We start from the raw sequence: 16,139 nt of genomic DNA on the forward strand, positions 1-16,139 counted from the left end.
ATGCACTCCCTGCTTCCTGGGCCCTCCTTTTCCAGCTGCTCTAAACATCATGTTCTGCTACTGCCAATTGCCGGCCCCAACAACGATGGTATGAGTCAAGCTGGGGTTTTAGCTTCATCTCTTTAAAACGTTTGCAGTGTTTCATCATGCCACTGAGTGCTCGCACAAAGACAGACACAGAGACGTACGGATACACAGACAGACGGACAGGTCTCTCCAGCCTGTGCACAGCTGCTCCCCCCTCTGCTGCATCAGATTTGTTTCGCAGACACGGAGTAAGGCTGAGGTTTTATGCCCACCTCCTGTATCCTGTGAGAGTGGATTTCTTTTCAGTGCCCTGAAGGACAATTCAGGAGTCCCCACATGACAGCCAAGGGGGGATGTCAGGAAACAGATGATGGGAGTGAAAGAAACACAAGGAACTGTCAATCTTGAGCTTCATGACACCAGCCCAACCCCTGCCATCCATCCCGACCCGCCGCTTCCGACTTTCAGAGACTGGACCGCAGCCGCACTCCCACCGCGCTCGTCTCCGCTGCGAGCCCTGCCCGGACTCGCCGAGCAGCGGCGGCTCAGGGCTCTGCCCCGGGGCGGAGCGGGGGGCGGCGGAGAGACCAGAAGAGGAGTGGAGACGTGCGAGAGGAGGCGGCACGGCCGCAGCAGAGAGCCGGGGCTGAGGGCACAGCGATGCTCGGCCGGCGGAGCGGCGCGATGCGGCGGGGTCGGGGCGCGGGACTGGCGGCGCTGGCCGCGGTGCTGCTCGGTGCGGGGGGGGCGGTGGAGCTGGCAGAGGCAGGGGCTGTGTCTGGGTCTGCCTGGCATAAGCACTGACCTCGGGATTTATCTCTGCCACTCCTGCCTCTCCTTTCTTATTTTTCTAACACTGCCATCAACACTCCTCTCATCAACGAATCAGTTCCTTCCCATCTTGCCTGCTCTCCGACTCCATTTCTTTGGTCATTCATTCAATTCAATTCATTCAATCAATCATCTACCAATGCATTCCTTTCAGACAATCCCTCTTCCCTCATTCCAGTCTTCCATTCTGCACTCTGACACTTTTCCACAATAGCCCCCATTCTTACTATTAACTAATCACTCTCAGAGAAATAGTCTCTCCATCCTTTATTCTCAGAACACATCCCAGCTCTGATCTGTCCTCCTCAGCACTTTCAGATCTCTGTGTTCACGGCATTTGCTGCTGGTGGAATATGATTGTTCTTTTTCTCCTTACAGTGGCCGTGGCCAGAGCTCAGGTACAGCAGGACCCATTCCTGGAGACCACCGAGGGCACCGGAATCAACATCAGCTGCTCACACCCCAACATAGGAACAGGGGATATGATCTACTGGTACCGTCAGCTGCCCGGCCGAGGACTCGAATTCCTCGCACTCACTGCTAGAGGCTCCAAGGATGTGCCGGACATCGGAGGAAAGCTGTGGGTGTCGGCAGACCGGAGCTGGAGCGCGCTGTGGCTCGGGCGGCCCCGGCGCGGGGACGCGGCCGTGTATTACTGCGCGCTGGGGCCACGGGCAGAGGAGCCGGGGCTGCGGCCGGGCACGAACCGCCGCGGGCGGGGCCGGGCGGGGCCGGCAGGGGCCGCTCCTCTCCCGGCTGACGCTGCTGCGGGGCACCGGCACCGAGCCGCGCCTGGAACCACAGAAATTACACAATATCTGCGAGGGAATACAATAAATCTCCTAGAATAGACGAGCGTTTCAAAGGATCAGAAAGGTCCGTCACACCTACCTTCCACCTTAAACTGCTTGGTCCCCTTTCCTGCACGATAGCAACCTGTCAAACATCCAGAAGAACAAATGTCACATTTGAGCAATGCTGCAAGTGCTAGAGGGAGAAACTGTAAAGGCTGAGTTACACATGAGGTTTCACTCCAGAGACTTGCCCTAGAGACCCCATTTCCTTAGGGGACAGGAACCTTTCGGCATCTTCAGGAACTCAGTGGAAGGAGCAAGTTCAGCAGAGGCCACAGTCAGGCCATGGGAAAGGCCAGACTGTCTGGTTCTCCACGACTCACATCACGCCCATTTACCTTCCCAAGAGAAAGGGAAAAGGGAAAGCGATGATCAAATCACACAATGACACCAATGTAGCAGTAGGTGATAAGGGAGAGAAGGAGGGAGCCCAGAGCTCTCCAGTTTCTAATTAAAGGGCCATTAGCAACCTGCTGTGAATTGCCTCAGGCTGAACTTTGTCAGTGACAGGAATTGACATGAGGAGCTTGAGGAAAATGGAGGTTTGAGGCGGTCTTGTGGGATTAGGGAGCACTCACCAAGGAATGCCTGTGGGGTTGTGGTGCCTCCAGCCTTGGAGTTCTCCAAAAACCCTCTCAACATGACCTGGGTGTTGTGCTCTCTATTAGACTTTCTGAGCAGGAGCTTGGATCAAATTGCCCCAGAAGTGATCCCTTGCAAGGGAAACCATGATGTGACTCCATAATCTGAGACGTGAGGAGAGGATAAGAAGAACGACCGAGCCTTCAAAGGAGACGTGAAAGTGAGAGATTTGAATCTTCAAAGCGTTCCTTGGAGGATGGAGAGAGAAGGGAGTCAGATGTGCTGAAGACGCTGTGAATGCAGACACAGAGATGCAGCCAGGTGCAGCCAAACCAGCCAAAGGGTTGGGGATGATGAAAGAGGAAAAGGCAGACCCAGGAAAGCACAATCGGCAGTGCTGTGGCCCTGGGGTCAGCAAGGATGGCTGCAGGTTTCTTGACTCAGCACAAATGCAGAACGCTCATCTCCCTGTACATGTCTGATCGTTTTATCTCTGCTCTGATGCCTTAAGAAGGCACAACCTTAGAAAAAGGACTTAGCAGGGAAAGCTTGATCCTGCCCGTTGAACAGGAAAATCTTTGACCACCTCAGGTCCCTCCACTTCTCTCGACACCTCCTTCTAAACCATGGAGCAGGGCAACACCTGCCTGAGAATGTTCCCATTACACCCATTATCATTGCCTGCATCATTGTTCACATCGTTCCAAAGAGTTTCGTGTGACCCGCCCGTTTCAGAGGAAAACAAAATGACCAATATGGGATCACTCTGGAGTGGATATGGGGAATAAAAGAGGGTGGGAGTGAGGGACCTGGGAGAGAGGCATTTGTCCCAGGCCGATGAAGAAGGGCAGGGGAGAAGGGGCAGAGACACGGGAGTCCCCTGTTCCCAGAGAAAACTGCCATGAGCCCAGGCGGGTGAGAAATCTCAGCGGGGAAGAAGCCCCTGAGCTCGCAAATGCCCAGCACGGGGTGTGCAGCAGAGCTGGCGATTGCAGCCGGGGAGGTGAGGACTGCAGTGCGAGCTGAGCGGGAACAGCCCCTTGCCATGGCTGAGGCCCCAGAGGCACGGAATGCTCCGAATGCCAGCGGCTGAGCGAGCCACGGGGGCTGCTGCTGGACGAGCGAGAAAGCCAGCAGGAGCATTTCAGGCACGGCAAGGACAGCCCATCGCTCTGCCCGCTCCCGCTGCTGCTTCCTTCGCTCCCGCCCACAGTCGATTCCGGCAGCTCTCTTATCTCGGGGCTGCCACGTCCTCTCCGACTCTTCCTCACTCAGCGAACACGCAGCTTGCTCTCGCCATGCACCTCGCACATCTCATCCTCAGCGTCTTCCTGGCACAGCTCCTGGGTAAGTCCTGCCTTCTCCCCAAGGCACTCCTCTCATTCTTCTTCTTCCCCCAAGAAACTCCCCAAAGCCCATTCGGGACGTGTTGGGAAATGTCAACTGGGCTAGAGTGAAAATGCTGAGAAAAATCTCTTCCTCTTTGCGGTTTTTTGAGTGTTTGCTCAAAGAACACATGGATTTTGAACGGAAGAGAGTGAAAACTCCGACCCCTTCTCTGTCGTTTCTCTGGCCTTCAATCCATCTTACTCTACCTCTCTCTTCTCATCCTTTTACAGTTACCTCAGAAGATCTCATCTGTCCCTGTTGTCCCCTTGAGATCGAATTCTTATGTAAATTCCCAGATCCTATCACACCTGCCACAGGCACCTCAAGGTTCTCATTTCACTGACATTAACAGGGTATCACGTTTGCCTCCAGGCGGACACAGCTCTGCCACGGCTTACAGGGTTCTCTGGACTGGCAGCACAACCAGGGCTCCCTCTTTCCAAGCTCAGCGTTGTGTTCTACTCAGGGCTGGAGCACCCGTCAGAGGTGACAGGGAGGAGGAAGCAGAATGATCCTTTCAGCTGTGCCTCAGTGGAGTCCTCAGTCTGCTTGAGCACACAAAATCCGGGTTGTTCCCAGGTCGTCTGAGCAGTCAAGTAGGAGCAGGGACACTGCGCAGCTCTTCTCAGGATCCTGAGAGATTTGAAACCCTACCCAAAATCATTGTCTCTTGTCTGTCTGCCCATCTCAGGAATTCCCTTACAGAGTAGAGGGTTTTCTCCAGCAGGCTTTTGCACCTAATTTCCTTTTCCTGCCTGTAGTCCTTCCCTGTGCACCTGCTGACATTAGCTTTTCTTCCAGGCATCAAGGGGCAGATCACGGTCACCCAGGAAGATGGACAAGTCATGGTGAAACAGGGACACACATTCCACACCACCTGCAAATACCAGAGCAGTAACTTTTATGGCTTGACCTGGTACCAGCTGCGGAAAGGCCAAGCCCCCCAGCTGTTCTCCTATCAAGCAGGGACTGGCCCCAGGCACATCGGCCGTATCAGCACGCACCTGAACACCACGGGGAAATACAGTGTCCTGAAGGTGGAGGAAGTGGAGGGCTCTGACAGTGCCCTGTACCTCTGTGCTGTGCGAGACACCCTGGTGCAGGGAGCTTCCTCGGCTGTGCAACAACCCAGGGGAGGGAGGGAGGGGAAGTGTCATGAGGGGTAGAGACTGGGGAAGAGACACACATCTACCCAAGTGTTCACCAGGACTTACCCATGTTTGCACAATGGTCAGAAGCTTTTGCCACCATCCGTTCAGACCTTTCCCTTGGGAAAGTCGTTTCGGCAATTTTTACTCATTTGCACATACTGCAGACTGGAAGTGAAAAACAACATTCCTGTGCGTAGCTGGCACCTTGTCCTTGCACACTCCAGCCCTGCTGATTTTAGCCCCACTTGTTCTCAGTAGAGCCCATGGCTGGTTCTGTGCTCCTGCCCTGTGTGCTCTTGCAGCAGCCCCGTTTGCATGGACACACGTGAAGCACAAATTGGTGGATGGCTCCACACTGCTGTGCACGAGCCTGTGTCAGTCCGTGTGTGTCCCTCATCAGGAGGGAATTCCCTGCCGATGCCAGGGACACCGAGCACTGCTCTGGCCCTGCACAGCACAGAGCAGCAGATTCCCAGGTTCAGAAGGAGCCCGAGTGCAGCTGAGTGCTGACAGCACCTGGCCGCGAGAGATGTGTGCAGCAAGGATGTGCTCGGGATGCAGTGTGGGTGGTGTGCGGGATGCGACACAGCCGTCTCCTGTCGCTGGCCGTGCCAAAAGTCCTGGTGGCGCTCGTTGTGCCGGTGCCGGCAGAGGCGGGGGCTGAGGCCGGCCGGGGCGGAGCTGGCGGCGTCGGAGAGGAGGCGGCACGGCCGCAGCAGAGAGCCGGGGCTGAGGGCACAGCGATGCTCGGCCGGCGGAGCGGCGCGATGCGGCGGGGTCGGGGCGCGGGGCTGGCGGCGCTGGCCGCGGTGCTGCTCGGTGCGAGGGGGGCGGCCGGGGGGGTCCGGGGCAGTGGGATATGTGAGATCGGCCCAGCCCGACATTCATCTCTTACCCTCCTGTTCCTTTTCGGTTCTTTTTTAACCTCTGTCCGTTTCTGTATACCCTCATACTTTGTTCCCTCCGTGAAGTCATTGCTTCCAAATGCGCGATCTTTATTTCACGTCTATATCCATTCCTCCATCCATCCGTCTGTCCGTCCACCTCAGTCTGTCTATTTTTCTTATTTCGTTCTGATTCTCTTCAAAACACCCCTTATACATTGTTGTCCTCGCAGAATTATTCTCATTGAAATAATCACTCCATACTTTATTATCACACCATAATCCCGGTGAGCTCTGGTAGTTCTTCCTATCCCATTTGCCCCTGCATGTTATTTTCTACTAAAAATAATGATTGTTTTTTTCCCCCCCTACAGTGGCCGTGTCCAGAGCTCAGGTACAGCAGGAGCCGTCACTAGAGACCACCGAGGGCACCGGAATCAACATCACCTGCTCACATCCCAAAATCCAGACCAACGATTATATCTACTGGTACCGTCAGCTGCCCGGCCGAGGACTCAAATTCCTCGCACTCATTGCTAGAGGCTCCAAGGATGTGCCGGACATCAGAGGAAAGCTGTGGGTGTCGGCAGACCGGAGCTGGAGCGCGCTGTGGCTCGGGCGGCCCCGGCGCGGGGACGCGGCCGTGTATTACTGCGCGCTGGGGCCACGGGCAGAGGAGCCGGGGCTGCGGCCGGGCACGAACCGCCGCGGGCGGGGCCGGGCGGGGCCGGGGGCACAGCTCCGCCCGCGGACAGCAGGGGGCGCTGCCGCTCCGCCCGCCGGGGCCCGGGCTCGGGGGGCGACACCGACACCGGAACCGACACCGGAACCGAAACCGGCACAAACAGTGACACCGACACCGGATCCGACAGCTGAACCGACACTGGCACAAACAGTGACACCGACACTGGTACCGACACCGGAACCGACACTGGCACAAACAGTGACACCGACACCGGCACAAACAGTGACACCGACACCGGAACCGGCGCTGACACCAACATCGGAACCGACACCGGAACCGACACCGACAACGGAACCGAAAAGGGAACCGACACCGATACCGAAACCGGGTCCAGAACCGACACTTACACCGCCATCGGCACCTCCAGCTCCCACTCGGAGTCACCCACCACTCTCAGCCCCTCTTCTCACTGCGGGTTTCTCGCAGCTCAGCTCCTGACAGCAGCAAGCAGCCCCGCCCGGCCTCAGCTCCATGTGCTCACTGACATGGTCTGGGGGAGGCACGGCGGGCAGCAGGGTCCTTCCCAAGACATCTCTTGCTCCTTCCGAAAGGGCTCTGTGCCTTCTGGGCAACGTGCCATCCTCTAGAATGTGTACAAAGGCCTGCGACTGTTGTCTCCAAACTACATCCATGTTCACATCCCATGCATTCCCACTCACACCACCCACCTGGGAAATGACGGCTCCACCTCTCTTAACGTGCACTCCGGGCACACACAGAACACCAGCACAGCTCAGAGACACCCATCTTGCTCACCTCCTCAGGCCTGTTCCAGCATTTGCCAATGGAAATACAGCTGGGCTGAGCCTCCCACTCAGCCATCTCATTCCAGAAAGAGTGCACACATCAGGTCTCACTCAGCTCTCCTGTGTGCCCCTGGGCTGCCCACCAGGATCTTCCCTTTAGCAGGGATACCACTCAAGGTCACTCCTCAAGGCTGAGGAATCCTGACTGCATCTTATACTTGGTGTGTCAGCTGGCAAGAAGAGCACGGAAACCCTGAAATCTTAGCTAAACGATAGAAAGGATGGATGGTGCATAGAGAATTGGTTAGACTAAAAGCATTCACCAAGGCTGCGACAAAGCCAGGATGCAGCTGCACGTAAACTGCCCAAATGAGAAGCAGTTTGGATTGCAGGGGAGTCCTTTGTGAACCTCTTGACTCAGTGGCAGTCTCCGTGACAGCTTTAGCTGACCCTGGAAATAATCAAGTGGACTTTGCTCTCAAATCTAGGTAAACCAGCATCTTAGTAACTTTGTTCACTCACTACTTCACATCAATGCAATGTGTTGCTGCTTTAGCCTCGCAAGTGCGGGGTTTCATCAGAAACACCGCTCGTGACAGAACAAACAGCTTGCTTAGGTCGCACAGATACACAGACATCCACAAATCTACACCTCTAGTCCTCTCGAGCTCGTTGAGAAGCCTCAAGGCAGCCAAAGAGAGGCTGCTTGCACTGTCCATGGCCACAGCGCTGCTGCTGGGCTTGGCAGAGTCAGCTTGTGCAACTCGTGTTTCCAAGGTTTCCGTGTGGCAGGGAAAAGACCGATTGGAGTTTGCTGAGAGTGGGAGATGCCCATCCTGAGCCCACTCGCCCACACTAAAGCCCTTCCCTGCTATGTGTCTGTGCCTGAGCATTGTGGCCATGGCGTTGGGAGCAATAGGTGAAGAGTGAGGCAGTGGTGAGGAGGATTGTCGTTCATCAAGTGTCCTGGCAGCTGGAAAGAGCCCTTGGGAAAGAGGTGTGAAGAGCCGATGGGGATCCTTTAGCGTGCACCGAGTTTCACTGTGCCTGCATCTCTGTTGTGCAATTCTGCACACAGGTGCCTTCAGGGATCCCGTGCTACGGGAGGGAAGGGAAACACGTTTTTCATTCCAGCTGTGTCTGGGTGATTGTTCTGTCTGTCTGCCAGTGCTGACTCGCACACAACTCTCTGGGTTTGAAATTTCATACCTGGAGCTGAGAGACGTTTTCTTTCCCAATATGGAGAGACTCCTTTTCAGCAACAGTTCATCACAAGATTTCATGACAGGTCAATACTCATGAAATCCATGCAGTTGATTCCTTCAGACATAAACGGTTGTCTCAGTCTGAGACTAAGGTTCAATGCACCAAAGCTCCTGCAGGTATGCAGAAATCAAGGGGTTCCACTCTCAATGTTGGGAGTCAGTGGGAGGTCTTGATTACACTTTGGCATGTATAGTCTCTCTATAAATGATTCTGGTTTAATTCTAGCTCGATTTTTCTAGGTATTTCCATCCATGTAGTAGCCATAGAAATACTCAAGAAAAATTGGGAACATCCCAGGGATTTGAGCTGCATTTTTTACCTGCCCTTCATTTCCGCAGGCCTAGAGGACATATTTGCAGAGGGAACAATTTCCCCACAAGCTCATGTGCATGCAAACACCTAATGCTGGGGGCTGTGCTTTCATCTCCTGCACTGCTGCCTTTTCATTTCCAGGTTTGGGCCATGCCCATTCCAAACAGAAGGATTCTTCTGCTAACATTGCTATGAAAGGCACCAGGATATATTGGGCAGGAACGCAGCACTGAAGGCAGAAGCCTCAGCTGCAGTGCTGGATGGATCCACAAGAGAAAGTGATGTGTCAGCCAGGGTGCCTCTGATTTTATCATTGCCAGGAAGAAGCTCCAGCCATCCCCAATGTCTCATAGTCTCATAGCCTCATAGTCTATTGTGCTGGATGCCACCTCTCAGTTTTGTGTGTCCTTCTGCCCCCAGCGCATGCCGATGTTCAGTTCTGGTTTTCTCCCCGTGGGTGTGCCTATCCTGCTGTTATTGCCCTCAGGAAATTGTGCTGGTCTATTTTGATTCAGCTCCATTCTGTGCACAACAAAAATTTTGTCCACTACTTGACTGGGAGCTCAGCCTTCCAAATAATTCTGCTGCCCTGCTGCTTCTGGCACCGTGTGTGCCCTTAGCAAAGCCACGTGCTGATATTACTGCTTACGGTGTTCCTGCCTGGCAAGCTCTTGGAGCAGCCGAGTTTGCAGCGACACGTGAGAAGCACAAATTTCTGAAAGACTCCACACTGATGTGCGCATGCCTTTCTGTATCTTAGTGCGTCCATGTGTGTTCCGTCATGGGAAAGGAATTCCCTGACCATGCCAGGGACACCGAGCACTGCTCTGGCCCTGCACAGCACAGAGCAGCAGATTCCCAGGTTCAGAAGGAGCCCGAGTGCAGCTGAGTGCTGACAGCACCTGGCCGCGAGAGATGTGTGCAGCAAGGATGTGCTCGGGATGCAGTGTGGGTGGTGTGCGGGATGGGACACAGCCGTCTCCTGTCGCTGGCCGTGCCAAAAGTCCTGGTGGCGCTCGTTGTGCCGGTGCCGGCAGAGGCGGGGGCTGAGGCCGGCCGGGGCGGAGCTGGCGGCGTCGGAGAGGAGGCGGCACGGCCGCAGCAGAGAGCCGGGGCTGAGGGCACAGCGATGCTCGGCCGGCGGAGCGGCGCGATGCGGCGGGGTCGGGGCGCGGGGCTGGCGGCGCTGGCCGCGGTGCTGCTCGGTGCGAGGGGGGCGGCCGGGGGGTTCCGGGGCAGCGGGATATGTGAGATCGGCCCAGCCCGACATTCATCTCTTACCCTCGTGTTCTTTTTCGGTTCTTTTTTAACCTCTGTCCGTTTCTGTATACCCTCATACTTTGTTCCCTCCGTGAAGTCATTGCTTCCAAATGCGCGATCTTTATTTCACGTCTATATCCATTCCTCCATCCATCCGTCTGTCCGTCCACCTCAGTCAGTCTATTTTTCTTATTTCGTTCTGATTCTCTTCAAAACACCCCTTATACATTGTTGTCCTCGCAGAATTATTCTCAGTGAAATAATCACTCCATACTTTATTATCACACCATAATCCCGGTGAGCTCTGGTAGTTCTTCCTATCCCATTTGCCCCTGCATGTTATTTTCTACTAAAAAGAATGATTGTTTTTTTTCCCCCCCTACAGTGGCCGTGTCCAGAGCTCAGGTACAGCAGGAGCCGTCACTAGAGACCACCGAGGGCACCGGAATCAACATCACCTGCTCACATCCCAAAATCCAGGCCTACGATTATATCTACTGGTACCGTCAGCTGCCCGGCCGAGGACTCAAATTCCTCGCACTCACTGCTAGAGACTCCAAGGATTTGCCGGACATCGGAGGAAAGCTGTGGGTGTCGGCAGACCGGAGCTGGAGCGCGCTGTGGCTCGGGCGGCCCCGGCGCGGGGACGCGGCCGTGTATTACTGCGCGCTGGGGCCACGGGCAGAGGAGCCGGGGCTGCGGCCGGGCACGAACCGCCGCGGGCGGGGCCGGGCGGGGCCGGCAGGGGCCGCTCCTCTCCCGGCTGACGCTGCTGCGCGGCACCGGCACCGAGCCGTCCCTGGAACCACAGAAATTACACAATATCTGCGAGGGAATACAATAAATCTCCTAGAACTGACGAGCGTTTCAAAGGATCAGAAAGGTCCGTCACACCTACCTTCCACCTTAAACTGCTTGGTCCCCTTTCCTGCACGATAGCAACCTGTCAAACATCCAGAAGAACAAATGTCACAATTGAGCAATGCTGCAAGTGCTAGAGGGAGAAACTCTAAAGGCTGAGTTACACATGAGGTTTCACTCCAGAGACTTGCCCTAGAGACCCCATTTCCTTAGGGGACAGGAGCCTTTCCGCATCTTCAGGAACTCAGTGGAAGGAGCAAGTTCAGCAGAGGCCGCAGTCAGGCCATGGGAAAGGCCAGACTGTCTGGTTCTCCACGACTCACATCACGCCCATTTACCTTCCCAAAAGAAAGGGAAAATGGAAAGCGATGATCAAATCACAGAATGACACCAATGTAGCAGTAGGTGATAAGGGAGAGAAGGAGGGAGCCCAGAGCTCTCCAGTTTCTAATTAAAGGGCCATTAGCAACCTGCTGTGAATTGCCTCAGGCTGAACTTTGTCAGTGACAGGAATTGACATGAGGAGCTTGAGGAAAATGGAGGTTTGAGGCGGTCTTGTGGGATTAGGGAGCACTCACCAAGGAATGCCTGTGGGGTTGTGGTGCCTCCAGCCTTGGAGTTCTCCAAAAACCCTCTCAACATGACCTGGGTGTTGTGCTCTCTATTAGGCTTTCTGAGCAGGGGTTTGGATCAAATTGCCCCAAAAGTGATCCCTTGCATGGGAAACCATGATGTGACTCCATAATCTGAGACGTGAGGAGAGGATAAGAAGAACGACCGAGCCTTCAAAGGAGACGTGAAAGTGAGAGATTTGAATCTTCAAAGCGTTCCTTGGAGGATGGAGAGAGAAGGGAGTCAGATGTGCTGAAGACGCTGTGAATGCAGACACAGAGATGCAGCCAGGTGCAGCCAAACCAGCCAAAGGGTTGGGGATGATGAAAGAGGAAAAGGAAGACCCAGGAAAGCACAATCGGCAGTGCTGTGGCCCTGGGGTCAGCAAGGATGGCTGAAGGTTTCTCGTGATAGCACCAATGCAGAACGCTCATCTCCCTGTACATGTCTGATCGTTTTATCTCTGCTGTGATGCCTTAAGAAGGCACAACCTTAGAAAAAGGACTTAGCAGGGAAAGCTTGATCCTGCCCGTTGAACAGGAAAATCTTTGACCTCCTCAGGACCCTCCACTTCTCTCGACACCTCCTTCTAAACCATGGAGCAGGGCAACACCTGCATGAGAATGTTCCCATTACACCCATTATCATTGCCTGCATCATTGTTCACATCGTTCCAAAGAGTTTCGTGTGACCAACCCGTTTCAGAGGAAACCAAAATAACCTGTATGTGATCACTCAGTAGTGGATATGAGGAAAGAAGAAAACCACGCTGGGAGTGAGGGACCTGGGAGAGAGGCATTTGTCCCAGGCCGATGAAGAAGGGCAGGGGGAGAAGGGGCAGAGACACGGGAGTCCCCTGTTCCCAGAGGAAACTGCCATGAGCCCAGGCAGGTGAGAAATCTCAGCGGGGAAGAAGCCCCTGAGCTCGCAAATGCCCAGCACGGGGTGTGCAGCAGAGCTGGCGATTGCAGCCGGGGAGGTGAGGACTGCAGTGCGAGCTGAGCGGGAACAGCCCCTTGCCATGGCTGAGGCCCCAGAGGCACGGAATGCTCCGAATGCCAGCGGCTGAGCGAGCCACGGGGGCTGCTGCTGGACGAGCGAGAAAGCCAGCAGGAGCATTTCAGGCACGGCAAGGACAGCCCATCGCTCTGCCCGCTCCCGCTGCTGCTTCCTTCGCTCCCGCCCACAGTCGATTCCGGCAGCTCTCTTATCTCGGGGCTGCCACGTCCTCTCCGACTCTTCCTCACTCAGCGAACACGCAGCTTGCTCTCGCCATGCACCTCGCACATCTCATCCTCAGCGTCTTCCTGGCACAACTCCTGGGTAAGTCCTGCCTTCTCCCCAAGGCACTCCTCTCATTCTTCTTCTCCTTCTTCTTCCCCCAAGAAACTCCCAAAAGCCCATTTAGGGCCGTGTCGGGAAATGTCTGTGGTTAGAGTGCAAAACACTGAGAATATAGGGTTCTTCTTTGTGGTGTTTCGACTGTACACTCAAGAAGCTCTTGCCTTTTTAAAGGAAAAGGAAGAGAGTGAACGCTCAGACTCCTCTGTCTTTTCTCTCCCCTTCAATCCATCTTCCTCTGCCGATCTCTTCTCACCTACCAACTATCACCCTAGACGATCTCAGCAGTCTCTACTATCCTGCTCTGATCGCACATAAATGTAAATTCCCAGATCCTATCAAACCTGCCCAAGGCACCTCACAGTTCTCATTCCACTGACATTAACAGGGTGTCCCTTTGTGACTCCAGGCTGATACAGCTCTGCCACGGCGTCCAGTGTTCTCTGGGCTGGCAGCACAGCCAGGGCTCCCTCTTTCCAAGCTCGGCTTTGTAAGTACTCAGGCATCGAGGAGGTCTCAGAGGTGACAGGGATGAAGAAACAGGAAGAACCTTTCTTCAGTACCTCGGTGGGCTCCTCAACCAGCTTGAACAGGAGAAATTCAGGCTGTTCACAGATTGTCTGAGCAGTTAAGTAGGTGCAGAGACACAGCCCAACTCTTTTCAGGACCCTGAGACCTCTGAAGCCTTGCCCAAAATAATTCTCACTTGTCTGTCAGCCCATCTTAGGACTTCCCTTACAGGGTAGAGAGTTTTCTCCAGCAGGCTTTTGCACCTAGTTTGCTTTTCCTGCCTGTAGTCCTTTCTTGTGCACCTGCTGACATTAACTCTTCTTCCAGGCACCAAGGGGCAGATCACGGTCACCCAGGAAGATGGACAAGTCATGGTGAAGCAGGGACAGATATTTCACACCACCTGCAAATACCAGAGCAGTACTTTGGGAGGATTGCTGTGGTACCAGCTGCGGAAAGGCCAAGCCCCCCAGCTGCTCTCCTATCAAGCAGGGACTGGCCCCAGGCACATCGGCCGTATCAGCACGCACCTGAACACCACGGGGAAATACAGTGTCCTGAAGGTGGAGGAAGTGGAGGGCTCTGACAGTGCCCTGTACCTCTGTGCTGTGCGAGACACCCTGGTGCAGGGAGCTTCCTCGGCTGTGCAACAACCCAGGGGAGGGAGGGGATCTGTCAGTGCAAGGCTCAAATTGGGAAAATGGACACAAATCTCTCCCCAGTATGCACCAGAAGCCGCATTACTTGGGTTCAATGCTCTGACGCTTTTGACACCATCTCTCCAAGCATTTCGCTTGGGAAAATATATAAGTCTATTTTGACTCATTTCCACATTGTGCAGTCTCCAAATAAAAAGCAACATCCCCTGTGCATGCTTGGGACCTTATCCTTCCACAGTTCTACCCTGCTGCTTTTTACCCACCATGTTCTCAGTAGAGCCCAGGGCTGGTTCTGTGCTCCTGCCATGTGTGCTCTTGCAGCAGCCCCGTTTGCATGGACACACGTGAAGCACAAATTGGTGGATGGCTCCACACTGCTGTACACGAGCCTGTGTCAGTCCGTGCGTGTCCCTCATCAGGAGGGAATTCCCTGCCGATGCCAGGGACACCGAGCACTGCTCTGGCCCTGCACAGAACAGAACATCAGATACCCCGGCTCAGAAGGAGCCCGAGTACAGCTGAGTGCTGACAGCACCTGGCCGCGAGAGATGTGTGCAGCAAGGATGTGCTCGGGATGCAGTGTGGGTGGTGTGCGGGATGGGACACAGCCGTCTCCTGTCGCTGGCCGTGCCAAACGTCCTGGTGGCGCTCGTTGTGCCGGTGCCGGCAGAGGCGGGGGCTGAGGCCGGCCGGGGCGGAGCTGGCGGCGTCGGAGAGGAGGCGGCACGGCCGCAGCAGAGAGCCGGGGCTGAGGGCACAGCGATGCTCGGCCGGCGGAGCGGCGCGATGCGGCGGGGTCGGGGCGCGGGGCTGGCGGCGCTGGCCGCGGTGCTGCTCGGTGCGAGGGGGGCGGCCGGGGGGGTCCGGGGCAGCGGGATATGTGAGATCGGCCCAGCCCGACATTCATCTCTTACCCTCGTGTTCTCTTTCAGTTCCTATCTACCCTTTGTCCCGTTCTGTACCTCCATACGTTCTTCCCTCCTTGAAGTCATTCCTTCCAACTGTGTGTTCTTTGCATCACTTCTTTATACATCCCTCCCTCCCTCCATCCATCGCTCCCTCCATCCATCCGTCCGCTCCCCTCTGCCAGTGTATTTTCTCATTTCGTTCTGATTTTTCCTCAAAACACGCTCACAGATTCTTGCCCTCACAAAAACATGCTCAGTGAGACAATCCCTCCCAACTTTCTTATCAGAACATACCCCGGTTCGCTCTGACCTGTCTTCCTCTCCCATCAAGTCCTGCGTGTTATTCTTTTCTAAAGAAAAGGGATTTTTCTTTTCTTCCACACAGTGGCTGTGGCCAGAGCCCAGGTACAGCAGGACCCATTCCTGGAGACCACCGAGGGTACCGGAATCAACATCAACTGCTCACATCCCAAAATCCAGACCGGCGAATACATCCACTGGTACCGTCAGCTGCCCGGCCGAGGACCCCAATCGCTAGCAGTCATTTTGAAAAATTCCAAAGAGCTGCCGGACATCGGAGGAAAGCTGTGGGTGTCGGCAGACCGGAGCTGGAGCGCGCTGTGGCTCGGGCGGCCCCGGCGCGGGGACGCGGCCGTGTATTACTGCGCGCTGGGGCCACGGGCAGAGGAGCCGGGGCTGCGGCCGGGCACGAACCGCCGCGGGCGGGGCCGGGCGGGGCCGGCAGGGGCCGCTCCTCTCCCGGCTGACGCTGCTGCGCGGCACCGGCACCGAGCCGCGCCTGGAACCACAGAAATTACACAATATCTGCGAGGGAATACAATAAATCTCCTAGAACTGACGAGCGTTTCAAAGGATCAGAAAGGTCCGTCACACCTACCTTCCACCTTAAACTGCTTGGTCCCCTTTCCTGCACGATAGCAACCTGTCAAACATCCAGAAGAACAAATGCCACAATTGAGCAATGCTGCTAGTGCTAGAGGGAGAAACTGTAAAGGCTGAGTTACACATGAGGTTTCACTCCAGAGACTTGCCCTAGAGACCCCATTTCCTTAGGGGACAGGAGCCTTTCCGCATCTTCAGGAACTCAGTGGAAGGAGCAAGTTCAGCAGAGGCCGCAGTCAGGCCATGGGAAAGGCCAGACTGTCTGGTTCTCCACGACTCACATCACGCCCATTTACCT

The 16,139-nt window shown here is 55.2% G+C and overlaps 1 protein-coding gene and 4 gene segments (V, D, J or C); all 5 read left to right on the top strand.

The window, feature by feature from the left end:
• Window positions 1-711: 711 nt before the first annotated feature.
• Window positions 712-1,709, top strand: LOC134053449 (T cell receptor alpha variable 4-like). The segment is given in 2 exon segments: window positions 712-763; window positions 1,237-1,709. Coding segments are annotated over 2 exon segments (525 nt in total).
• Window positions 1,710-3,077: 1,368 nt separating this feature from the next.
• On the top strand, window positions 3,078-4,849 carry LOC134053450 (T cell receptor alpha variable 36/delta variable 7-like). The segment is given in 2 exon segments: window positions 3,078-3,641; window positions 4,485-4,849. Coding segments are annotated over 2 exon segments (642 nt in total).
• Window positions 4,850-9,940: 5,091 nt separating this feature from the next.
• LOC134053451 (immunoglobulin heavy variable 5-51-like) lies at window positions 9,941-10,986 on the top strand. The segment is given in 2 exon segments: window positions 9,941-9,992; window positions 10,433-10,986. Coding segments are annotated over 2 exon segments (606 nt in total).
• A 1,513-nt stretch (window positions 10,987-12,499) lies between these two features.
• LOC134053048 (uncharacterized) lies at window positions 12,500-14,243 on the top strand. Its single transcript, XM_062507850.1, has 2 exons — window positions 12,500-12,843; window positions 13,699-14,243. The coding sequence occupies exons 1-2, from the start codon at window positions 12,567-12,569 to the stop codon at window positions 14,190-14,192; spliced, it is 771 nt and encodes a 256-aa protein (XP_062363834.1). The 5' UTR covers window positions 12,500-12,566; the 3' UTR covers window positions 14,193-14,243.
• A 573-nt stretch (window positions 14,244-14,816) lies between these two features.
• LOC134053452 (immunoglobulin heavy variable 5-10-1-like) lies at window positions 14,817-15,877 on the top strand. The segment is given in 2 exon segments: window positions 14,817-14,868; window positions 15,324-15,877. Coding segments are annotated over 2 exon segments (606 nt in total).
• Window positions 15,878-16,139: the final 262 nt, after the last annotated feature.

This window comes from Cinclus cinclus, chromosome 24 (genome assembly GCF_963662255.1).
Source record: "Cinclus cinclus chromosome 24, bCinCin1.1, whole genome shotgun sequence".
In the NCBI taxonomy this organism is placed as follows: Eukaryota; Metazoa; Chordata; class Aves; order Passeriformes; family Cinclidae; genus Cinclus; species Cinclus cinclus.

Excerpts from the sequence above, each read along its gene's own strand:
- LOC134053048 (XM_062507850.1), top strand. The coding sequence starts at position 12,567 with ATGCTCCGAATGCCAGCGGCTGAGCGAGCCACGGGGGCTGCTGCTGGA. Across the intron at positions 12,844-13,698 it reads CTTCCTGGCACAACTCCTGG|GCACCAAGGGGCAGATCACG; the intron begins GTAAGTCCTGCC and ends CTCTTCTTCCAG.